Genomic DNA, 25,166 nt, shown 5'->3' on the forward strand with positions numbered 1-25,166 from the left:
TGGAATAAAAGCGGATGTGTCCTCACTCGGCGCTTCTCGTCTCGGCCCTGAGGAAGAGGAAGGGGACGGACCTGTTCCGCCGCTGGGTGCAGAGGGAGAGTGGTTCCCAGCAAACCGGCGGCTGATACGAAAACGATGCGGGGTGGTTTGCCCCTGAGGTCGCGGTGACACCGTCCAGTTTAAAGCCGACGGAAGAGCGAATAGGTACAGCGGCAGTTTCTTCTGTTTTTATCGCGTCTATGTCCGCTCAGGCTGGCCTTGTGGGACTTAGGCTGGAGGAATCGGGGGGGTTGGGTTGGGTCCTGTGGAGACCATCTAGTGCCATCCCTCGGCAAAGCAGGTTCCCTTCAGAGCGTGGTACGGGAGAGCACCCAAGTGGGTTTTGATATCTCCAGAGAAGGAGACTCGGTAGCTTTTCTGTACAGCCAGGGCTCTAACACCCTCAGAGAGGTTTCTCCTCGTGTGTGATTCGTATGGATCTTCCTGTGTTGCGGTTTGTGCCCGTTGCTCCTTGTACTATTGCTGTACACCATCGAAAAAAGCCTGGCCCTATCCGCATGACTCCCACACTTAAGAGATATATATGTGTCTGTGAAGTGCCGAGATCCTTTCTCAGCTGTCTGACTACCAGCGCTGGTGCCCCTGCTTCTGTGAAAGCGTGCCATGGGCATGCATAGATGGTTTGGTTGGTCCTGAAGTGTGTTGGCCATGGAGCTGATGGACTCCATTAACATTCTGAGTATTCTGACTCTTTTAAGAACTAGATCAAATGAGCTATAATGCAGATTTTCATCCTTAGTTTCTTGTTGAGCCCCAGTTTGACTCAGAGAAAATCCTGGGTTGTTTTCCCAGCTTAAATGTTGTATTGGTTTTTGGTGTGTATGTGCCAATGTAAAACCTTTTAAATCTCTGCTGCTTTGTGAAGCTCTGCGGAGAAGGGCCCATTTGTCCTGGTGGACACCAGCTGGCCATGAGCCAGCAGTGTGCCCTTGTGTCCAAGAAGGCCAATGGTGTCCTGAGGTGCGTTGTAAAGAGAGTGGCCAGCAGGTTGAGGAAGATGACCCTTCCCTGTCTGCCCTGATGTGCCCCCACGTTGAGTACTATGTCCTGTTCTGGGCTCCTCAGCAAAAAAACGTCAAGGAACTCATAGAGTGCAGCGGAGGGCCACAAGGATGAGGAGGTGTGTGGAGCATCTCCCTTATGAGGAAAGGCTGAGAGAGCTGGGGCTGTTCAGCTTGGAAAAGAGAAGATGGAGAGGGAAAGAATTTCCTTATTGTGAGACTGACAGAGCACTGAGACAGGCTGCCCAGAGAGGCTGTGGAGTCTCTTGGTGTTGAGGTATTCAAGACCTGTCTGGATGCTTTCCTGAGCAACTATGGTAAGGAACCTGCTTTAGCAGGGGTGATGGGCTCAATAATCTGGACAGACTCCTTCCAACCCCTAAAAATCTGTGATTCTGTAATAGCATCCAAGGTAGAGTATTTCTCTAGACAGCCCAGTAGTCAAGAATTGCTTTTTTTCATATTTTTTTTCTCCTTTTTTTCAGTTGAACCCATATCACATAAATGGAGTATCATCTTTGAAGAGTGTATAGTTCAGGAAAGTGAGAGCAATACAGGCAACACTTTCACCTGAGCTCAGGTGTGTTTCTCTTCTCTGACTGTGCACGTCTGCAGGTAGGTGTGGCTCATTTTCCTTTAGCAGGCATCCTTTGAGCAATTTGTGCATGAAGCTCTTCTGGTTGATGTCAAAAATAGACTGCTTCAGAGGGAGAAACTGTTTGGTGTGGATCAGGATCAAAGCAATTTCTCGATCTATTAATGACATAATTAGCTGTCACATAGTTAATTGGACTGTTGTTTAATCAGTTAATTAAGCTGTATTTTCAGGATCAGTAGCAGCAGTGAAACAGATAATACCATCCACTTGTAAAACATTGATAAATTCCTACAAAACAGCCATCTATGTCTATTTACAAGGAATCCTACCATTGTGGCCTTGTCCCTTTCTGCAAGTACACATACACACAATTAAATATGTGCACAGTTCCTTCTCTCAGGAGGAATGTATGTCTAGCACAATTCCCTCTTTGGACCCTGTGGGTTTTCTTGTTTGCACATCTTCTGTGGGAGATGTTGGTCTCACTTCTGTGTGTCTGTACAGTCTAATAGCCCCCAACGTCAATGCGAAAGCTCCCTGAAAATTCACATACATGCTCCTGTCCATCTCTTCAAATCCAGCATACTTGTTTTCCAACTGAAAAAAAAGGATATTGCATGCTTAGCTTCCAGGCTTGTGTCTATACACTTCTGTGGTCCTGTGCATCCCAAGTGGAAAACTGATGTTCTTTCTTCCTTTTTTAGGAATGAGAAAGAAATGGTGTTTCATTATTATATTTCATCTTTATTGTTTTTTATCCATTTATAGCCCGGCATTGCCACCTGCTGACAGGAAAGCAGTCAGGGTGAAAACATAGTGTATAAGTAGGATTAATATCTGAAGGTACTCAAAATCTATTTCATATGAATCTTCATAATTTATGTGTAGTCAAACTGTAGTATTTCTTTTGAAAAAGAAGTGTGAAAAATAATTCTGTGGATTGTTTTGCTTCTATGAAGTCAGTTGTGTGACTGAATTTGTTTAAATATCTGTGGGTATTACAATCAGTTGAAGGTAAAAATTATGCAGGGAGGTGTAGAATAACAAAAAACAATGCAAGCCATAAATTTTTTCCAGTGATTGCATTTTTCGTGGAGTTTGGGTATGGCACAGCCACAGTGCTCATAAGAAACTATTGCTTAGTTTTACCACTTTTCATTTGCAAGTGTGCTTTTAAATGTATTCTAATGGGAGATACCTTCTATTGTACTGTTGGGATAAATATCTTGCCATGTGAATACAGTGCATTATTCTTCTGTTCTCCCTGGTAGGAACAGCAAAAAAATGCCTCAAATTATCTTGCTATGGGTTTGCAGAAATCAGTGTGTGGTGTGGTTACTCGGATGAATGTATTATATAGTTGAATCACTGGGAGCAGTAGGTGACATGCAACAGGCTAGGTACAAGAATGTGGAAAAGATCTCAATTTTGGAACTGCAATTTCTGAGTTTTAATTGTGACTATTTAGTTGCATTGCAGCTCCCTAGTAGCAAAATACTGGCAGAGGATTAATTTGTAATATACACATGAGAAATGTTCCACTTGTCTCTCTCATGCAGTCATCCTTGATGTTGTCCTTGCATCTTTTGTATTCTATCTGTGTTGAGATCATAAAAAGTTGGAGTGAGATTGCAACTGCTATATCGAGGCAGTACAGCACATCTGGTCAATACCATGAGCCCTTCACGCCCTGGCCTGCAAAGATTGCTTGTGAGAAATGGCTTCTCTACAGAGCAGATGCCTCGTTTCCACATTAAACAGCAATACTGATAAGTGTTTAAGAAACCTTTTATTGGTCTGACAGAGGGAACAAAATCTTGCTGTTCTGCATGCAGTAAATTCATAAATTCTTTCTCTTTTTCCTCTGCAGCATCTTTACAAAAATAAGTAAAACGTTCCCTGTTTTGAAAAAATGTGCTGTGATTTGAAAAGGAGATTTTTGCTCCTCTATGCAACGCAAAAGGGGCAAGCAAAAGCCATAGCTGAGGAAATATGTCTGCAAGCAGGTGCCCATGGACTTGAAGCTGACATGCACTGTTTAAGTGAGATGGACAAGGTGAGATACTCTGTGCTGTTTTGAAAAATAGGTATTTAATAGCTGCATTTTTCTTCATTTATTTGAATGGTGGCTGTTAACGGCCAAGTCTGAGCACATTTATCTACCTAAAATGGTTTTAAATGTTCAGCTTTAAGAGACAGTAACTGGAACCAAGACTCACAGGTTCTTTCTGATGATTTGTCATAGTAGAACAGTAAATGCCAGAGTAAATCTTTGTTTCTGACTACAGTCCAGTGACCTTTTGAAAGCTAATTATGTATGCAGTACTGAATGAAATCAGTATTTACTGGTCGACTCTCCAATTAGTAGAAATGATTACTCAGTTTTTCCACTGTTTTTATGTTGAGGTCCTGCTTTCTTTTAGCTCTGGGCTTCAATATGGTCTTGACCTTTTGTGGTGCCTTGTTATTTAACAGCAGGGTCTGTTTCAGTTCATACTCGAGATGCATTGTAGGAAAAAAAAGTTTGTCTAGAGTAAGGAAGTGGCCTTTTATTATTTGCTATTATCCAAGGGTAAAGGCCTGAAAAGTTAGTGTCTGTCTGTAATTAAAAGCACCGTGAACTGTAATTCTCTTCATAAAGTAGGTCCTCTAATAAAGCAAGCAAACAAAACATTGCAGTATTTCAACTGAGATGAGCAGAAACTATTACTTTGTGCACTTGAAAATGTAAGAAGTTTATAGAAATAGCCTAGTTCCGTTTTAGCAATTTACTTTCTTGAGATTCTTTTTGTGGCTCGACACCTCCTTTCTGAATGAATGTTGACTGAGTACGTAGTACAGTGTGAGTGTGATGTAGTATGAGCATGTCACAGAGTCTTACAAGGAGGCTCGTGCAGCCTGCAGGGATCATGAAGATTGTCCTTATATTTTTCTGTTTATTTCTTCTGCATTTGGCAGCTTTGGAGATTGGTTTCAGGAAGGCAGCAGACAGGATATTTCTAGCCCTGTTATTGGCCTGCCACTCAACTGATGTGTCAAATTTGGCGAGACAGCTCACAGTGGTGAGTTGGAAAGGTGCACTGAGTTGAGAACGTGAGAATTAAGTACTGAGGAAAAAACATCTACACCTTTGTAGCTTTCATCACTTAAAGCTTTTCCTTTTCCATAACCTTTTCCTGTAATTAAAGGGAACTTCTAGAATCAAGGCATAGTTGGAGAGGGGAAGGCAGCATGACATTTTGCAGGAGCAGAAGCAGGCTTGAGTTTGTGTGGCCTCTGATGAATTCCTCTGGGTAAGTTAGATCTGACAGGTTATTCCACAGCCTGCGTGGTTCAAAGAGCTGTGTGTGTGCCTTAGGTGACAAAGCAAGACGTTTCTGTTTTGTCCATGATCATCAGTTATTAATTGCAGAAATTAATTAAAAGCAGAAATTCTAGTTATAGTTGAGGCCTTTTTTGTGCAACTTATAGTTCAGTTTTGGAAGCTGAAAAATTAGTGTGTATTTGGAGTTTTCCTGAACTTGTGAAAGGCAGAACTCTTTTGGAATATGCTTGGACCCACAGCTCCCTGAAGTTTGGCAAAGTACTTGGGGAATGAATCACTTTTCCAGACCTCGTCTCTTGGCCACTGCCAGGGGCAGATGATAATTTAGGCAGTTCCATGTAACTGTTCTTGGGCTCTTCAGGAAACTTGTGAAGATAAAACTGACAACAGCAAAACTTCTTTCTGTTTCTCACCTTTTTTTTCTTTTTTGCATTGTAGGGGATAAGTAAGTTCCACATCCTTGGGGAGGGTGAGATTTGAGTGTCTTATTAAGTAAAGTGTTTAGAAGAGCACTTGGACTCTGACATTTTGAATTGCAGTCCTGAATGTGATTACTGCTGATTAAAATGATTGCACAGTATTTCTTGAGATCTTCAGATTTTCTCACGTTTTTACCATTTCATTGAACTTGGAATGCTGGGAATGAATTTAAACCGAAACCTTTACAAAGCAGCTGAAGGAGATGGGATTGCTTATTATGGCAAAGAGGAGGCTAAGGAGTGACCCAGCAGTTCAAATGCTTTCTGGTAGTCATACTACAATTCTTCTGTTTAGTCGGCTCTGTATATTAGATATAAGCTGCAAGCAAGATTATAGGTTGCACCCCCAAAATAATTTCCTCTTATTTGAAAGGCTTTCTGTGGTTTAATGCAGGTTAAGATGTGATGAAATAATTGCCAGTGTGCCTTTGGGAAAAGGAAGAGAGGAAAATAATGTGTAAGGCCTCAAATAGTTAACGAAATGGCACCTTGTAACTTGCTTGTTTTATTACTTGTAGTACAACTTGGAAACTGAGAAGGATCCTGTAGTTATTGTTATTTCCACGACTGGTACCGGCGACCCACCAGACACTGCCCGCAAGTTCGTTAAGAAAATCCGGGATAAGACCTTGCCACCTGATCATTTAGCACATCTTCAGTATGGATTGTTAGGTGACGTAGTGATTTGTGTATTAATGTAATCACAGAAGTGATCTGAATACAAGCTACCAATTAACTTTTTTTTTCTTCACGTAACACAAAACATTACATTAACTATCCTATAGCTGCTGAAGTTTTAATTTCCTGTGGAGTTAGGAGTCCCTGTGGACTACTAACTTGAGTTGACTTGACTTTGTGAGTGATTGGGCTTTTTCCAGGAGAAATAACAATGTAAAACATTCATAATAAGTAAGTTTTTAGCAGCATCTCATCCCTTTACGTTTGGTACAGGTCTTTCCATTTTGAATGTCATACTTAGCTGATGGTAGAAGTAATGTAACTTTGGGTTACATGTTGAATAGGCAAAATGCACCTGGCATACAATGGATCTTGAGCAGGTTGGTTTGCTGCATTTTCAGGCTTTCTAAACAAAGTCCAGAAACATTTATTAACCTGATAAATTTAAATTGCTGGAAATGGGTGAGAAAAGATTTCTCTTTGAGGAAACTCCACACTGGAAGGAAACTTCTTGTAAACCTGTAGTGTGTATTTTATACTGCCCTGTATCTTAATCAGGAAACATTTTGAGAAGCTCTTCTGCTGCTGCCTATTTATAAATTACATTCTGTGCAGTGATTATGTTTTTTCATAGCTGACTAGACTGAGTTGGGGCTTTTCAGTCTGGAGTAGAGAGGGCTCTACTGGGACCTTATTGCAGCCGTGTTAGTAATTGAATGTTTTACTGCTAAACAGTGTACAGTGAAATAACAACTCTAACTTAAAGGAGAGATGCACTGTATGAATTATCAAAAGAGTGTCAGCTCCACTCTGATTCTAGTTATTTCAGCTTCCTACATTTTCCTCTCAGAGAGGTTTCTTTTTTATTATTATTTTATTATTAATTTTAAGTACCTATCTGAAACACTATTCTTCAGAAATGCTATCTAAGAAAATTATTATTCAGGTAAATCCTGTGTCTTAGATTTGTGTAGAAGGAATGACTTTCTCAGCAGTACTTTGGGACTAATACAGATGCATTTATTTATTTTTAAGTCATAAAAGTGTTCTCAAAATGCATGCTTTGATGTGTTGGGTTATCTTGCCTCCCTGCAAGAAAGTTGCATTTTATTTACAGATCATTGTCTCTGTAGCCTGGCTGGCTGGCTGACTGACAGAATCTTTCTTTGTATTTCTTAGGTCTGGGAGACTCAGAGTACACATTCTTTTGTAACGGTGGAAAGACAGTGGACCGACTACTTCAAGAACTTGGTGCCCAGCATTTCTATGATACAGGATTAGCAGATGATTGCGTAGGGTAAGAACTGCATGAATTTGATTTTTGTTTCTTCAGGATGTAATATTTAGATATGACTTCGGATAAACTCTGAAATCAGTTGAACCCGATTATCTGACACCTCTCAGGAATGAATCCTATCTGAACACAGTATGTCATTTTCAATCTGAATTGTCATTGAATACAACTTCATTTTTGAAGTCTGAGCAAACATCTGTAATGCCCGTAGAAATGGAGGGCATTTATCAGTTTTATAAATTGTCATGCGAAATAAAGAGAAGCTTTCTAAAATCCAATCCAAGTTTACTGAAACAAATAAAACCAGTTCCACAGCATGTGTGCATTTGGGCTGCTTTAGGCTTGCCCTAAAATATGTTTTACTCTTTTCTCCTTGTTCTGCAAAATCATCCTAGCATCCTTGGTTTTTTTTTGTTTGTTTGTTTGTTTTGTTTAAGAAATTATGTTCAAGTTATTTTCTTTTATTACCGTAGAAGAGGTATGTAAGAAGAGAGCTCCCTACCTGTTCTGTTGCTCTTTCTGACCGCTAGGCTGCAGTCTTGGTTTATTTATTTTCTAGTGCAGATTTTACTGGTTCTGTGCATGATGACACGAGCAATTGAACACAAACATTGCCATAATCATAAAAATTGTATCTTGCATTCTGGAATAGTAAAAGTGTGGTATTTTTCTAAGGTGTTGATGTTGCTGTTGCAGAATGAAAAGCTGCAGGTTTTGCTACCAACCCTTCAAACTGCTTATTTTCTTAGGCTGAACTTTGTGACAACATGTGAATCTGGAAAAAGAGTGAGGCTCTTGTATACTGCAGTCTATGTACTGTTGTGTAGCATTTATAACAAAATGAAAGTACTTGTTACAGAGTTGTTTTTTTTACAGTAAGCCTTTTTACTTTTTTTGTTCATTTCTAAATAAGCAGTGCAGTAAGTCGCAATGAGTCCATTCTTTTTTTTTATTTGTTTTTTATTTTTTTCTTCTTCTCTGTTCTCTCTCCCTCCCTAGATTGGAACTAGTGGTTGATCCCTGGATTGATGGACTTTGGCTTGCCCTCAAGGAAGTATTTCTGTTACAGAAGGAAAAAGAAGGCATGAGCAACAATGTCAGTGCAGACCCATGTGCTGGGCATGAAATAAACTTAAGCTCAAAAATACAGGATTTGAAGTTAGAAGATGATGGAGTGAGGAGTTTTGATGATCCATCTCAGAAACTGCTTGACATCAATGTGGCGTCAGCTCGAGACACTGAACCTTCACTTGTTCACTCAGTCCCTCCGATCTCTCAGTCTGCTCTTAATATTCCTGTCTTGCCACCAGAATATATAGAGGTTCAGTTTCAGGACACCCAAGGGGAGGTAAGGACTTCACATTGAATGATGAGGGCCTCCAGTTCTGGTAAGAGTATGCCACTAAAAAAGAACAAGTAGATACATATCTAAAGGAAATACACCCCTGAATGCAAGAGTTTATAAATGAAAAGTGCATTTATATGGTAACAAAGTTATTGTCAACATATGAGTTAAGGACACTGATGTAAAAAAATGATTTGGCTAAGTTATAATTCGATAGAGGAATGACACTGCCAGGAATAGAAAAATTAAAATCATCAGTGTTCAATTTATTTACAAATAAATTATTTGTAATAATTCATTTAATTTAAAGAATCCATCATGTTCAGACAGTGAAAACATCTTCCTATGGAAAGGATTATGGTACAGTTTCAGTTCACGTTTTTAGTTCTTGTAGAATACCTGAAGAGGGTGTGAAATTGCTCAACGTATTGCTGTGTATTTAATAACTAAGAAACTAGTAGTTGTAAAAGTGTGGTCATAACTGTGCTATTGCTGATAGAAGAAGATGAGCTGTAGATCAAAAGCCAGTGTGCTTTTATTATGAAGCCGTGTAGAACTAAGCACTGCTGTACAAGGAGAAGAATTAGCATAAACTGGTGATTAACTCAGGTTGGCAAATTTAGTGAAATGGAGAATGTGATTCAAACTTTCTGACTGCTTGCCAAAGGATGGATGTTCTGGTCATTCTGTGAGGGATCGGTGAAGGAGCTGGATGTGATACCACAGCTGAAAGGTCAAAGGCCCTGTTCCCCAATTCTCAAGCAGTGCAAAACAAGAGAGATGGCAGCTGGGATCAGTCAGAAATGCCGATTATCAGGCAAGTCTTTGTGAATGAAGCAGGCCTGAGGCAAGTTGTTAACTGCCCAAATTCCTGAAAGATTTAGAGGTACTTGGCTGTTACGACACTCAGACTGAAAGGGGTGCTGTAGAGCTTAAAAAGAGATTGGACAGTCGTGATCAGCTACTCCTGAGAGACCAATGCATAAAATCAAATTGGCTGTTTTTAAGAGCTTTTGAAAAAGAAAACTAGCTGCATTTCATGATGGTTTAGGCCCATTGGTCTGTTCAGACATACAGACTTTTTATAGTTGAAAATATGCATGTTACTACTTAAATGTGATTTTTAAAAAGGCAGAGCAAAATGCTTGTGTTTGTAGAAGATACATGTTTTCCCTCTTCTTGTCTGTTATAGTAAGTTGTTATTCAGCTGATTTGCATTTTTTGGTGTAAGTTCTCATGTCCTCTTTTTCAGAACCCTCATCCGTCCTCACTGCTTTCAGAGGGAACAGCCTTCGAAGTGCCAGTTACAAAAGCATCTCAGCTCACTAGAAAAGATGCAATAAAAACTGCATTGCTTTTAGAACTTGATATTGCAGTAAGTTAGTGATAGCTTTTAATTTTTTTTTTTAAGAGTGGGTAAACTGAAGGGCAAAAAGCATGTATGTTACGCATAATAACTAGCAGAAAAAGATTTGATGGTTTAAAAAGAAGAAAGAATTCCTCTACAACAGGATGATGTAATCTTGGGCTGATTCGTTTTATATGTCCAAAGCCTGATTTGTTTCACTGAATGTTATTGCTCCACAGAAATCAATGAAAATTGTCAAATTCATTTCTTTGTTGTTCTGTGGATATGCTGTTGAATTAAGTATATACTTTAGGAAATGCTCATAAACTCTTTGCAGGAATTTGTGACCCTTCTGATAGATAATCTGCACATGTAGTAATTTCTTTAGTACAAGCAAGGTGTAAGAATCCTTAGTTCTTTTATGTTGGAGCTGTTAAGATCTATTTCATCTTCTGCCATTCATTCGCTTAACTCCAACTGTTAGCTTCTGTTACTCTAGATGTAAGAACTGCTTTAGTTCATTCAGGAAAGGTTGTATTATAAAACACTGATGTGAACATTAAACACAAAGTGATTATTAGTTGAGAAGTAATCTTTCAACAGGAAAATATTATGCTTTTGAACTTTTCTTCCTGGACAAATCCTGAATATCTCCAGAGAAGGAGACTTCACAGCATTTCTGGGCAATCTGTTCCAGTGCTCTGTCACTGTCACAGTATAGAATTTCTTCCTTCTGTTTGTATGGAACTTCCCATCTTCCAGTTTCTGCCCACTGTCCTTTGTATTGTTGCTTGCTGCCAAAAAGTGCCTGGTCCCATCCACTTGAATCCTGTGTTTAGATATTTATAAACAGTAATGAGATCCTCTCAGCCTCTCTTCTCCAGGCTGGACAGTCCTAGGTCTCTTAGCCTTACCTGGCACAGGAGATGCTCCAGGCTCTTAATCATCTTTGCTGCCATCTGCTGGATTATTTCCAGGAGCTCCCTGTTCTTTATTTTATTTATTTTTTTATTTTTTTACCCAGGGATCCCAGGACTGGACACAGCATTTCATATCTCATTTTACCAGGGCAAAGTAGAGAGGTTGGACCACCTCCTTCAACTTGCTAGCCATGTTCTTTTTTAATAAACAGAAAACTGTTGTTAGGAGTGGCGATAGTTTTGGCCTTGGTTAATTTTTCACTTTTATTGAAATGATTTTGTATTTTCACTCAGGATACATCCTTTGACTACCAACCTGGAGATGCCTTCTGTATAATATGTCCCAACAATGTCAGTGAGGTGGAAGAATTACTTCATATCTTGGGACTTTCTGAAAAAGGAGAGAACGTCGTTTGTGTAAAGGTTAAACAGGACACTAAAAAGAAAGGTAAGGTGTGATACATTGGCTATGAGAAGATATTTATTTCTGTGACAGTAGTAGTTGATATGCATAGTTTTGGACTCTTTTAACTCAGGTATAGGGACGCAACTGTTATTTTTAGAGGTATGGCAGAAATCAGAAGGAGTGGGCGCATAAAATGCTGCTCCTTTGTTTACTGTGGATGACTTAGCCTTATGCATGGGAACTTGAGCCTGTCATTGAGAGTCTTCTGTCACTAAACGTCTGTGCTCTGTCATGTTTATCACGTATCCTAACATTTCTCCAGCCAAAACTAAAATCTCTCCTTCATGTTCATCTAACCTACATCTTTGGAGGGCTGCACTCTTGGAGCAAAAGGCTTACTGCTGCTGTATGGTGATTTTTAAGCAGCTTGTTGTTCTTCGTGTATCTGTTTTGCTGAGTTTTGCGGTCCCATTCCTAATAAAGGGATGCAAAAGATTTTAGGTATGTCCATATTCCACTAACTGAACCTATGAGAATTACTCTCTTCTGGCCATGAAAATTGTGTCTTAATGGTGCAGCTGAATTGTGCTTCCAGTTCTTTAAGATGGGGTAGAGGTCTGTGTTTTTCCAGTCCACAAGTAAATCAGTTCCCACTACAAGATTCCCTGGATCATTGAAGGCTGCACAAATTATCCCTTAAGTATGAGATTTAAATGGACCCCTGTTCCTGGCCTTGATGAGTAACATGTTTGTTGATGAGGTGGGTTTATATGACAGACAGCAACATAACATTTCCATCCACTCTTCCACTGTAGTAATGCTGCAGTCTAAGTGGTGCATGAGAGCTCTGGTGGTGTTGCAAGGATTGCCATTCCCTTAGGTTTTTTACTCTGGTCTACATTACTTGATCCTGATGGTGGGGAATTTGCAATTCAGATTGGGATCCTATGCTTAGTAATGTCTTTACAGTCTTGTTCAGCCCTTGACCCATAATACACAGATTTGGCATGACAAAGTATTCAGAACAGTACAGATGGAATGCACAGATCTAACTGCCATGGAAGTGTTTCCATCCTCAAGGTAGCTACAAGCACACAAGCTGCTGAGTTTTTTACATGTGGTGTTTTGTTGTTTCTGTTTAGTATTTGTTTTTTTTTAATTAGGCATGGCATAAGTTGCTGATCCCTGTGCTGAGGATGAGCCCTATGTCTGCAGAGCCAGTCTGGCTTTTTAACAGCCTCCCTTTAGATCAGGGCTAGTTTTGCACACACCTAAACTTTAGGCATTGTTGCCTATTTGCACTGTTTACAGTATTTACAGTTTAAGGAGTCAAGTACAGCTTCAAAGAAAGCAACAAAAGAGAAGAATGTGGAGGAGGAGGCAGTGGAGGGCTAAAAACATCAAATCTTTGTAGGAAGGTGGGCTTGAAGTTTGGTCCCTCTTAAAGGCTGGCAAATTACTTTGTACAAATCAGCCCTGCTATCTGGCTGCATAAAACGTGAATCTCTGTAAGTTGACATGCTCAGATTCTCCTTCAGTAGGCATAGAGAGATATGCTTTCGTCCCTGCCTTCAGTAGCTCCTATCTGCATTATTGATGTTACAGGGAGTGTTTGAACTGTCTGAATAGGACATTTTTGAGTTCATTAGTGTCAGAGCACTTAAAAGTGTGCAACAGAAGCTGTCTAGCCAAGTGAACATAGCTTAGCCACTTCGTTTTGTTTGTATAGCAAGAACAATCCTTCCATGGTAAGACTGAGAAACACTGGTATAGTAGTGGTTTGAAACTGGGGATATCAGTCTTGTCTTCTTGTTTGTGAATACTCCAAGTGTTTGCATCTCTGGCTACTTAATGTGGCACTTCTTGCCATTTTATATGAAAGAGTTCTATTTCTATTTCTCTGAAAGAGTGGTCAGGCACTGGAATGGCCTGCCTAGGGAGGTGGTTGAGGCACCATCCCTAGCGCTGTTCAAGAAGTGTTTAGATGAGGTGCTAAGGGATTTGATTTAGTAGTTCAGTGGGTAGGGATGGTGATGGGAGGATGGTTGGACTAGATGATCTTGTAGGTCCTTTCCAACCTAATGTATCTATGAACCTATCTGCCACTTTTTTTCTTGTATATAAAATGTCGTGTCTGCTTATGAGTTGAAATGAGTAGTAATTGAAAGAAAGATGAGAGAATCAAAGATACTGGTTCTGCTCTTGGGTCTTCTGGGCAGCCCAATGCAAATCATGCTGATTTTTAACACGTATTTCCTGCCGGAATCACCTCTGTCATCTTTGCTGGCAAGAAGGCAAGTGCTTCATTAAGGAGTTTGCATCCAATTGCTTCACCTTTACTTAGGCTAGCAGTTGAGCAAAATGATTGTCAGATAGAGTTTTTATTTAGGAAGAGATCCACTGACCTCCAACCATAGATTACAAGCTCAGTAAAACCCATGATAATTATGAACTAAAACAGCTGAGGACTAATCTGAAATTTGTGTCGTTGGAGCTGTCCTGGTGAGTATAGACTCATTATGTTACTGTGACTTCATTACTTGCTGTTGCCAGCCTGTACCAAATACTTAAGCTATGTAATTCAGCTTCACAATTCCTGGCAGTGTTCCTGAGTTTCTATCCTTAGGAAATGGTTATCCCTTCAACTATCTTCATTTTACTGAGGAATTTGCAATAAAAATTAAGGTTGTAGATCTTCTGAATGAAGAAAGCTGAAAAACCTGGGAGAAAAGATGAGCGTGAACAGAGAAGTATGAATCTGATGCATATCTGCAGGATTTACCAGGAAGTCCAATGAATTCTTCTTACCATCTCTCTTTGTTCAGCATGTCATTCTTTGATGAAGTACTTGGGATCAAGTGAAGGGACAAAACAGGAATTATTTAGCTGTCTATTGTTCAAATTCTAGTTTTGCAAAGTTGTTTTTTATTATACGTTCGAGCATCCTTAAAGGAAGACTAAGTACTTATTTTGAAAATGTCTGCATGTTTAAGGGAAAAAAAACTTTTCCTGCATTATCTTTATGGTGATCCACTTTCTGTCTAAAAAGACATTTTGATTTTTATAGCAAAGTTAAGTCAAGTAATGCTGCTACAAAGAGATAATTTAGCAAGTTATATAGTTATATTCATAGGCTGAAATTTCTGTTTCAATAAAGGACTCTTGAAAATGGACAAAAGGACAATAAGAATGAGTAGCTAGACGTGGATGCTAAGAAACAATATCAAGGTAAATCCCAGCATGCAAGTTCAGTCTGTATTGAAACAATTTGGGAAGTGCAGAGCTTATTAATGTGTTTTTTCCCATCAGCTATCCTATATTCCTTTTAGGGTTATCTTGGGGAATATCTGCTTAAGCATGTCATAACATGAGGATGATGAACCCGACAGCACCCTGGCTGACTCCATAAAGACTCAGTGGATGTAATCCTTCACCCTTCACGGAAGGATAGTAAAGGACAGGTTTTTTGGCTTTAGGGTGGACCTCAGGAGCTCCACCTTGGCACTGGCTGTGTACAAGTTTGGTTAGATCGTTAGAAAACTTCAGCATGTTCTGTTTTTTCAGGAGTGTTTGTTAATGGAGGTAGAAATAAATGTGGATGGTCCATTTGCTTGTTAGCATTCTTCTTCATTTCCCCAAGACTGTAAATGGCAAAAAGACATTCAGTGGTCTGGCAAAATTTATGTACATCTATTATATACCTCTCCTATTGTATTCCTTTTTTCCTGTTAACTTTTTTGCCTTTTCATTGGAAAACCGTCTTGCTGCTTAGTTTGGAATTTTCTCTCATCACTTGAGTTCACCCTTCAGACCTGAATGCAGCTTAGTCCTGGTATCTCCTGAAGGAACAAGCAGTGTGTAATGCTATTTTTGGATGTTATTAGATGCACTTTTGTATTTTATTTTGTTTGGTTTTTCTTCTCTTAAATAGGAGCAACTCGTCCACAACACATCCCAGAGAGAAGCACTCTGAAGTTCATTCTAACCTGGTGTCTGGAACTAAGAGCAATTCCTAAAAAGGTGTTTATATTTCTTCTTTTGAAGAGAGAGATCCATAGTAATTCTATGCTGTGTGGTTTCTATGAGTCCTGTCCTTGCTTCATGTGTAGTTACCATGTTTCTTGGTGGATAGATTGTCAGTTTGCATGCTGCTGATTCTTTGTTCTAAGAAATTTTGCTTTTAGTGCTTTATTGGACAAACTGTAAGGTACTGAAACCTATTTTCTCATTCTTTAGTACTTTGATTTGTAAAGGAACTGGACATAAAAGTGCTAGATATTTGGTGCAAAATAACTGGAAGGCTGACAGAAGCTAGCTATGGGCATTAATGAGAAATCATTCCTTTCACCAAAGAGCCCCCAGCTGTGTTGCTCCTGTTTTGTCCCTGGAAATATGCATGTTGCTCTATACAGGCATCTCAAAATGTCTTTTAAGTATTTTAAAGTTTTTCATGAGCATCTTCCTAACTGACAGAATTCAAAGAAAAATGTTTGCTTGTATGTTTGTTCTCACAGTGCATGGATATTATTTCCCATGTATTTTGTACTTGTGAAAAATTGAAAGCTTGCAACTGAAAATGCCTGGGTATTTCTGGTTTTGTAGAAACACATTTTAAAGATAAAGCATGATGTTAACCAGCTGTGTTTGTTCAGTCTGTGGAGGAAATTGGTTTTTGGAAGGACTTCTCATAAAAGTGGATTTCACAAGCAGAATCCAGTGTATGTCATTATTAGACAGTGTGCTGTAGAACAGAGTCTCTCAGCTCGTACAGCCTGTTCAGTACTTCATTTGATTTGACAGTTTTGGAAAGTCCTTCTCAACAATAAGAGTACGCAGAGAGTGCGTATATCAACCAAGGCAGTTTTTATAACCCGTTTTATTTCATGTTCAGTGTAGAATGGGCTGTAAGTCCATAATCAAAACCATTTTCTGGATTTTGAGTTGGCTCAAACACTGGGTTATTTCTGCAGTATTCTTATGTATAAAATACGTACTCTGATTGCATTTGGCGTTTTGGATCACTCTTGTTTCTAAACACTGTTTTTATTTTCACCTTTTGGAAACCACACACACAAAAAAAACACAACAACACCAAGAAAAAACCCTGGAATTATTTACATCTGACTTTTACTTAATCTTTCAATGCTCTAATTTTATTAAGAAAAGCTTGTGCTAATGTTATATATTTATGAAGTACAGAATAAAACACTGCAGCAACATTTATAAGACTCATAAATACCATACGTTATTTACAGTAATAGCACTTCTAAGACTTTGTATTACTCCTTTTCCAGCTTCTGTAATTTAGCAAATGGTCTTGAATTTTTGTCTTGAATTAATTTGCGTTATGGGGCTGCTGACTCAAGTGCCAGTAAATAAATCAAGTATGTCATAAGTCTGCTATTTATCTGGAAATGGGTTATGTCTGTTTATGTGCCTCTTCCCCTGTTCAGGCAGAGTAGGATTTTGTGACCTGCAGACAGTGTGGGGTGAGGGGTGGTGCAAGGAATCTGTATCTTTCATAGTAGATGAAAGCGAGTGTTGGAAAATAAACTGTATTTTGTATTAATTGTTAACCTGCAAGCTGACCATTTCCTTCCCCCAGGCAATTCAGGTTTTTCCTATGTTTGTCAACATTTGCCCAACTGGACGAATTATTTACCCTCTTCTCTCACTTTCTTTCCTTCAGGCTTTTTTGCGAGCCCTTGTAGAATGCACCAGTAATGCAGGAGAAAAACGGAGGCTTCAAGAGCTTTGCAGCAAACAAGGGGCCTCTGATTACACTCGTTTTATTAGAGAGTCTAATGTTTGCTTGCTGGATTTGCTTCATGCTTTTCCAAGCTGCAAGCCTTCACTTAACCTGTTAATTGGTGAGTGATTTAGACTTAATTGATTTTGGCTCATTCTGAAAAATGCATCAGACTAACCACATAGTTTCTAAGATGTGGATAACTCTTCAGTTAGAAATGCTACAGTATTCATAGTAATAAAATTCAGACTATTGCTAGTGGGGGCATGACTGTGTTTACCAGTGATGGTGTATGGTCTTCATTCTGCACTTACCTGTGTACTTGTCCTCTTAATGACTCTGAATTGCTCCTGTGCATAAAAATAAGGTGTTTGCAAGATTAGTGTTTTTAAGAACCAGTTCATCAGCTGATTACAGTCGGAAATTACATGTTTTATATCTCCTGATATCTCTGCATTTGTGCTTTTTTTCTTGGTCTTTTTATATTGGCATTTTTTTCAGTGTTCATTTCAAAGATCAGTGTAGGTATTCATAGGAGTTTGAAATTAGACTGGTACACCTGCTTCAATGACGTTATATATATGAAACATTCAAACAAGTAATTCCTATTTTCAGAACATTTCAACTTCATAAAGCTCATTTGCTTGAAACAGGAAGGAAATTAAATTTGAAGCTATACTTTGTCCACTAACTACTGTCATCTCTTCTGTGTGCTTTACAGTTGCTTTAATTGATCAAGCACCTCATATATTAACTGCTGTGGCCTTATTTTATCAAATTACTAACAGATTGAAAAAAAGAAAAGAAAAAATTCATATCACAGTTCGTCCTAATGGTTTGTTAATGAGATAAAACCACTCAATGTTAGTAGAGAGCAATTACACTGTTCTTGTTATCTGTTGTACATTCAGTAAATGATGATTCTGATTTTTATTAGAGTGAAAAAAAAACAATAAGTGATGCTTTGTTGTGTTGCTTTTTTTGTTTGTTTTTTTCCAGAACATCTCCCTAAATTACAGGCCAGATTCTATTCGGTTTCAAGGTAATTAAATAATTATATTTTCTTTGTAATTTAGCTATCCTTTTTTTTTGTCCTTAAGTGTGTACGCATGATTGTGTGCACATTATGATTTTTTTAGAGCAAACTCCAAAATATTTCTGTAAGGTCATTGTGTTTCAAAATTTTCATCTACTGTTGAATTTGTCTTTCATCAGCTTGAAATCTTAGACCCTGACGCTCCCTTTTCTCACCCCTTTTTCCCACATTGTGAAGTCACAAGTGGGCAAGCACATACAACACCTCCTGGCCAAAAGTGATTCCGCAGGTCTATGCTCATCTGGGTGGCAAAGTCAGAATGCTTTAAACTCTCTCTTCATTTTTGTAAAAGTGTGTGGCTGCCCCAAGTGAAAAAGTTTCATCGTTGCCTTTACCTTGCATTTTTCATAGAAGATTGAATTTGCTTTAGGTTTTTTCCCAGTCATTACTGAAATTTACGTAATGTAGCTTTTGATGGGCTGGATGAGTCTTGGTCCATGAAGCATGTGGCTTTTTCTGACTCTTCAGTGGGACTGGAGCCTTACTGCCAAGACCGTGCACTGTTCTTGACAGTGTGTGAAGTGTAGTCTGATTTCGAAGATCAGAATCCAGCTGTTCATGTTTGATAGTGTAGGATTACATATTTCCAGAGGACCTTCCTTGCCTTTGGATATCTGCATTTTTATTTTACTATTTTATATTACTTTGAGGCTTATGATCTCAGATGCTTCTTTGCCTAGCTCTCTCTTTCTGACAGTTTCCTTCTAGCTTTCTAGGAAGTTATGTTAGGAGGCAGTATCTGCCCATAGTGTTTTTTGTTCCCAGTTTGCCTATTACAATATTGCCTTTATTCCACAATAAAGAAAAAAAAAAAAAACGACAATAGCTTGAATAGTACTTCAGGTCTTCTGCAAGACAATCCAGTGAAAGCAGTAAATCTAAAGAAGAAGTAGAATAAAACAGGAAGATCAAAGTGATGAATAAAGTCTCTGATATCAAACAAGAAAACAAAACAAACAAAAAAACCCAGGATTTGACTGTTTCAAACAGTGGTGTTTTTTATATCTGATAAGGGTTTGGTAGAATTCTCAAGAGCAAATTCACATACATGGAAACCTGATAGAGAGGAATTCTAATTCCATCCTGTAGGCATTGACCTGTGTGATTCCAGTCCTAGGAAGCTTTATAATTGCTTATAGATATCACAAAGGAAACAGTACACTGAGAATCTTTATTTCGATGAGGTCGTTTGGGTTGAAAGTGTACCTGCAGTGCAGAAAAGATGGCAGTGCTATCTCAAATTAATAATTCATAATAATAATAACTACAAAACTTGTTCCTTTACAGTTCAAACTTGTATCAGCCAGGAAAACTGTGTTTTGTGTTTAATATTGTGGAGTTTCCTGCCTGTCCCATGAGACCTGTCTTACGGAAGGGAGTTTGTACAGGCTGGCTTGCTGAGTTAGTTGCACCTCTACTGCACCCCAGTAAAGACACGCTGGATGTAAAAAAACAAAGTTCTCCAACTGAAAAGGTATGAATGTTACATTTAAATTCCATTAACCTTTATGTTTGTGGATGCTTGAAGCAATTGTAGTTTTCAGTGTTTACTTCTCTGACGTAAAGCAGGTGCTCTGGCAGAGGTTGTATGCATCTGCATTTTGCGATTCTTCTTTTAAGTTTACCCTCCACTCTGTAATATGTTTAAAAACTGCATTGCTATGTTGCTAAAACTTACATTTTGATTTAGCTAAGGATACTTGAGAAGTGAAGCTTCCACTGTAGTCATAAATGAGTCTTGGAATATACTTTTGTGGATTAAGATACCAGTTAAATGGTTATAGCAGTTTGAGAAGCACCTGCTCTTTCAGGAACGACTGGCAGACAGTATTGGGAAATGATGAAATCATAAAACTGTCTCTTCTTGACAGACAGTTTGAAAAGGCTGAGTTATTGAATGTGATGCAGAGAACAGTCTTTTGTGGTATTACTGCTGTGCATCAAAGGTGTTCTGGCATAATGCCTGTTACTAGGTATATATTATATATATATTATAATACCTGTTACTGATACTCTTCTTTTCTCTCTCTTCCTGTATCTATCCATCACAGTCTCAAATATATTAGGTATAAGTTAGGGCATGAGGGAGTGGCTTAAAGGTTCGTGGGGGAAGTTCAGATTGGGTATTTGGAGAAAGTTCTTGATAGGGAGAGTGGTCTGGCACAGGAACAAACTCCCCAGGTAAGTGCTCACCTACTCATTGTAAAATAATACAAGGGCTTTGGCAAATGGAAGGAATCCCACAAAGTTATCTTTAAAACCCAAATCAAAGGTAAAACTGATGTGTGCATGATGAACCTTATCCTAATATTCACTTTGCTATTTATTTAAAATGTAGTTGACTTGCAATATATTTAAGATCAAACTTGAGAAAGAGGTGGATTGAAAAGAAAAACAAAAGGATTGTTACAAGTTGAGTCAGAATAAGATTCAGAACTACATCTGCTACATCTTGTACATTTGCTGTACAAGCTGCTACCCAGCACAGATAAGTGTTCAGCAATTCACATCTATTAGAAAAGTATATGGAGTACCAATACAAAATAGATGAGTGTGATCCTATGCAAAAATAGATTAATCACAAAAACTTCACAGAACAAATGTGTATGCTAGCTGAACTATTCTTTTTAAGGATTGGCAAGTTTGGGATTCTTAATAGGAAAGGTAGCCTACTCAAGGAAGAGGTAGCTAACTCAAGGGTAGCTTGAAATAGTGTTAAAGAAATAGAGGTATAATTCCACCAGCAAGAATTACACTATTCTTTTTTTAATAATAATTCAGCAGGAAAGTTAATCACTGTAGTGATTTAATGATAAGGAGGGGAGTAGAGATCACGTATTCAAGTTTATAGAATAAACTTTAAATAACGTGGCCTGGCATTTAGCTTCTTAAGCTTGAAAGCAAATTCAAATAAATTCCTAATTATTAAAATCAGATTCTTGCTCGTGACTTTAATGGGTGAAGATGTGCTGTTGCTGCTGTTCATTTTTTTTTTGTTGATTCAGACGTGATCTGTTTGGAGATCGTATGTTTTTTTGTTGTTGTTTTGTTTTGTTTTTGTGAAAATTTAGAAAGCAAGCTCAGTTTCAGTAGACTTCAGTTTACTGTGAACAAATCTTTACCCCTGCCAGAATGCTCGCAATGTTAAAGAGAATACAGTAAACTTGAGTTGGCTGTAACAGTTAATATGGCTAGTTTACTGCTTCCTTTTGCCTACCAAACTTTCCATGAGCTCTAAAACTGTATTCAGCAAATGAAAGCTGATTGCACTTTACATAATCGGAAGCTCATCTTTATGTGAGTTTGTCTGGTTTCTCTATAGATGGATCAGTAAATCTGTAAATAGGGAATGTTTTTCAGTAACTCATGTAATTTTATTCCAGACGTGTGGCATTACAAATAAACTATGACATGCGGGGTCTGGAAGTTTGTCTGCACTCATAATGCAACATACTGAAGGTTCAAAAAATTCAAAGTTCAAAAAACTTAGAAATAGTCTTTGATTGTGTTCTATCTAATTTGATTTTAGATATGTATTTTTGCTCGTCCTAACAATACTTTCCACTTACCTTCTGACCCATCTGTCCCTTTTGTGATGGTTGGTCCAGGAACAGGAATTGCACCGTTTATTGGTTTCCTGCAACACAGGTATGTACCAAACTTTTACGTGGAAAGCAGCATTCTAATGATGAGGGAAAAAAAATACAGTCTCACACATTTTTATTTTTATTTTTATTTTTATTTTTATTTTTATTTTTATTTTTATTTTTATTTTTATTTTTATTTTTATTTTTATTTTTATTTTTATTTTTATTTTTATTTTTATTTTTATTTTTATTTTTATTTTTTAATTTGGGAAAAAATGGTGGGGTTATTTGTGTGTATGCTTTTGCATTGATTGTTGCTGTTAAACTAAAAACAGGAGTGGTAATTTCACAAAGGTATGCATGAATTATTGTTTATTGCTTTATTCTTTATCCTGTTTTCTCTTCGTGACACCTAAAGAACTCAGTGCAAGCCAAAGAATGTAACAAAACCAAACCACAATAAACATAGCAAACAAACATAAAAGTTCAGTGGATATTACCACAAGGGACACTGCTATTTTTTGCTCATATACTGACAGCACTTGTTTTATTGGTTCTGTTACTTGCATGGCTTCAAAGGTAGATTTCTTTCTTCCCTCTTACAGCAGCTTAATTTTTGTAAGGCGAAAAGAGACATGCTTAAGAAGTAAGATCACCACTGGTACATTTAAAAAGTAAAAAATCAGAGGTGGAATTTTTTTATGTGCTTCTGACTGCATGTCTGTTGTAAGCAAAACATTGTGTACAGTCCTCACTATTTACTTAATCTTATCCCCCTAAATATTCATTTCTCTTTATTTTTTGTTTTATTTTCAAGGATTTGTAGCGTTCCTTAAATATTTGATCAATGTTAGGTAAAATCTTTTTATCAGATTGTACAGGGGCTTTAGCTTAGTAAAAACAATATCTTTAGCATTGTTCGAAGCAAATACAATAATTTTTCTGATGGTGTAGTAGTAAATAGATTGTTATTCCTGAAATCCTCCAGTCTTCTACTGCTAAATGAAATGCATGCTGGAAATGCTTTGGGCTGGGTTTTCCGCAGGTATTTTTACTGTGCTTCCAATGAAAGTTAAGGGGTAACAATCTCCTTATTCAGCAGTCAGAATGGTTTTGTGAGATGTTCAGAAGGGCCATACCTAATATTCCATTGTAAAACTGTGCCAGAAAAAAAAAATCCAAACCTTTGAAGTTGATTGATTTTGAGCTGGGCCAGAAATGAGTACTCAACAAAATCAGAAAAGGAAGGTTATTTACCTTAAGTCATTTCACATTAATAAGCCTTGGGGCAGGCAGAAAATCACTATCATAAAAGAGAATTATGCCATATGAGTTTTAGTTTCTGCACTTGATAAAACAGGATTGGATTTACATATATTTACATTATTATTCTTTTTTTCTTCTGTTCAGGCAAAAACTGAGAGAAAAACATACAGACTGGAAATTTGGAGAGACGTGGCTCTTCTTTGGTTGTCGGCACCAGGATAGAGATTATTTGTTCAAGCAAGTTCACTATTTAACATTCTGTGTGTCTCATTTATATTCATGAGGGGGTGTTTATCTCTGAGCCATTGCTAATACTTTATTGCCTTTCAGAGATGAGCTCAGATGTTTTCTTGAGAATGGGACGTTAACTCATCTCAAGGTTTGTTTCTCAAGAGACTCTTCAACAGCAGAAGTAGCTCAGCCTAAGTATGTGCAAGACATCATTAGGCTTTATGCTAAGGAAGTTGCCCGAGTCCTGCTGAAAGAGGGTGGTTACTTCTATGTATGTGGGTGAGTAAAGTGTAACGAACTCTCTCAGAAAGAGAACAAAGTTAGCAAAAGTTTGAAACTTTAGAAAGCCTTAAAGATGTCTGAATACAAGGACCAGCATGACACTGAAATGTCCTTTCTGGAGTACCAGAATTTTTTGTGTCCATCAGTGCATTAAAGTCATAAACACACAGCTTGTAACCATGCCATTTCCCTGCTACCTCACACACTTGTCATTTATTTTTCTGTTTTAGTATTCAGATGAGCTGTAATAGGTTTCAACCTAATAGATTGATCTTAAGAAAATTAGATAGATACATGTGGTGATAAAGCACATGGTAATGAGGCAGCAGAAGCTTTTCAATACACTTAGATGGGCCAGTATGCTACCTGAATGTAGAAATTTTAAGATTTTTTCATCCCAGATTTCAAAGTTCTCTTGCCTTTGTAAAGTTCCATAATAGTAATGCACTACAGTGGGAAATCTTATTTGTGAACGCTAACTTACCTGAATGTTTCAGACTTGTAGGGAGAGTGTTGATAAATGGAGAGGTGTTTTAGTACAGGGCTCCATGTCAGTATTTTCTCCAGCATAAATAAGTTCCTAATATTTGTATTAAAAATAACATCGGTAATTGAGGATTTTTATTTTGTGCACTGTATGGTTTTGAAGCCATATAATTACTATATAACATACTTCAACATGTCCAGTTCTCCCTAGAATAGAAGAATTATTTTGTGACAGCTCAACTGGGGATCCCATGTTGCTTTTTTCCTTGTATATTACCATGTAATATTTGTTTGAGAGAAACCCTTGTTCTTGTCAGTGCTCAGCTGCATGAAAACTCAGTGAATGTCTTGCCATACAGTATACAAGCTGTTTTTGTTTGGTTTCAATCTTTTCAAGTATTACAGTTTCTGACATTGTCAATAAAAGGAAAAACACAGTATTTTGCATTTTACTCCTTTTTATTTTTTTCTCCAGAGATAAGAAGCACATGGCTGATGATGTAAGTGATGCCATAGTGGACATTTTAAGTATAGAAATGGAAGTTGACAAATTGGAAGCAATGAAAACCATGGCCATGCTTCGAGAAGCAAAACGTTATTTGCAGGATGTTTGGAGCTAACCATTTAGCTTTATCTGTGCCTCTGTAAGAAGATTTTGTTTTGCTTTCACATTTATGCTTTTAACTAGAGTCAAGAGTGCCATTGTCATGCACATATTAACTTTCTCTGCTGATCTTTCGCTTAGGAATGTGAAGCCTTTTCAAGGGTAACAAACCAGTCTGTCTTTGAAATGTATTGTTTTTAGCAATATTGCATAGTGGACTGTGTCAATACCTTGATTCTCTGATTGTTAAGATTGCTTTCGTGTAGAAAGTGAGAATTTACCTGTACAAGTATAATTGTATGTTTGTTATATCACATATTTTTTCCTATACATAAAGAAACTACAAAGTAAATATGTTACCTCACTTAACTGTACACCATCAAATAAACTAATGCTTGCCAGGATCTTCTT

At 37.9% G+C, this 25,166-nt stretch overlaps 1 protein-coding gene across 1 annotated transcript; it reads left to right on the forward strand.

The window, feature by feature from the left end:
- Nucleotides 1-5: 5 nt before the first annotated feature.
- MTRR (5-methyltetrahydrofolate-homocysteine methyltransferase reductase) lies at nucleotides 6-25,166 on the forward strand. Its single transcript, XM_065753312.1, has 16 exons — nucleotides 6-204; nucleotides 1,547-1,645; nucleotides 3,530-3,715; nucleotides 5,982-6,135; nucleotides 7,321-7,438; nucleotides 8,435-8,783; nucleotides 10,033-10,155; nucleotides 11,343-11,496; nucleotides 15,386-15,474; nucleotides 17,144-17,324; nucleotides 18,203-18,245; nucleotides 19,587-19,773; nucleotides 21,829-21,947; nucleotides 23,297-23,389; nucleotides 23,483-23,662; nucleotides 24,627-25,166. The coding sequence occupies exons 3-16, from the start codon at nucleotides 3,572-3,574 to the stop codon at nucleotides 24,769-24,771; spliced, it is 2,079 nt and encodes a 692-aa protein (XP_065609384.1). The 5' UTR covers nucleotides 6-204; nucleotides 1,547-1,645; nucleotides 3,530-3,571; the 3' UTR covers nucleotides 24,772-25,166.

The sequence above is a fragment of the Cyrtonyx montezumae genome, unplaced genomic scaffold, assembly GCF_038088225.1.
Source record: "Cyrtonyx montezumae isolate F1298 unplaced genomic scaffold, pur_monq_1.0 scaffold_8, whole genome shotgun sequence".
Taxonomy (NCBI): domain Eukaryota; kingdom Metazoa; phylum Chordata; class Aves; order Galliformes; family Odontophoridae; genus Cyrtonyx; species Cyrtonyx montezumae.

Coding starts and splice junctions, on each gene's coding strand:
- MTRR (XM_065753312.1), top strand. CDS start 3,572: ATGTGCTGTGATTTGAAAAGGAGATTTTTGCTCCTCTATGCAACGCAA. Junction 11,497..15,385: donor ACAGGACACTAAAAAGAAAG/GTAAGGTGTGAT, acceptor TCTCTTAAATAG/GAGCAACTCGTCCACAACAC. Junction 21,948..23,296: donor ATTGGTTTCCTGCAACACAG/GTATGTACCAAA, acceptor TCTTCTGTTCAG/GCAAAAACTGAGAGAAAAAC.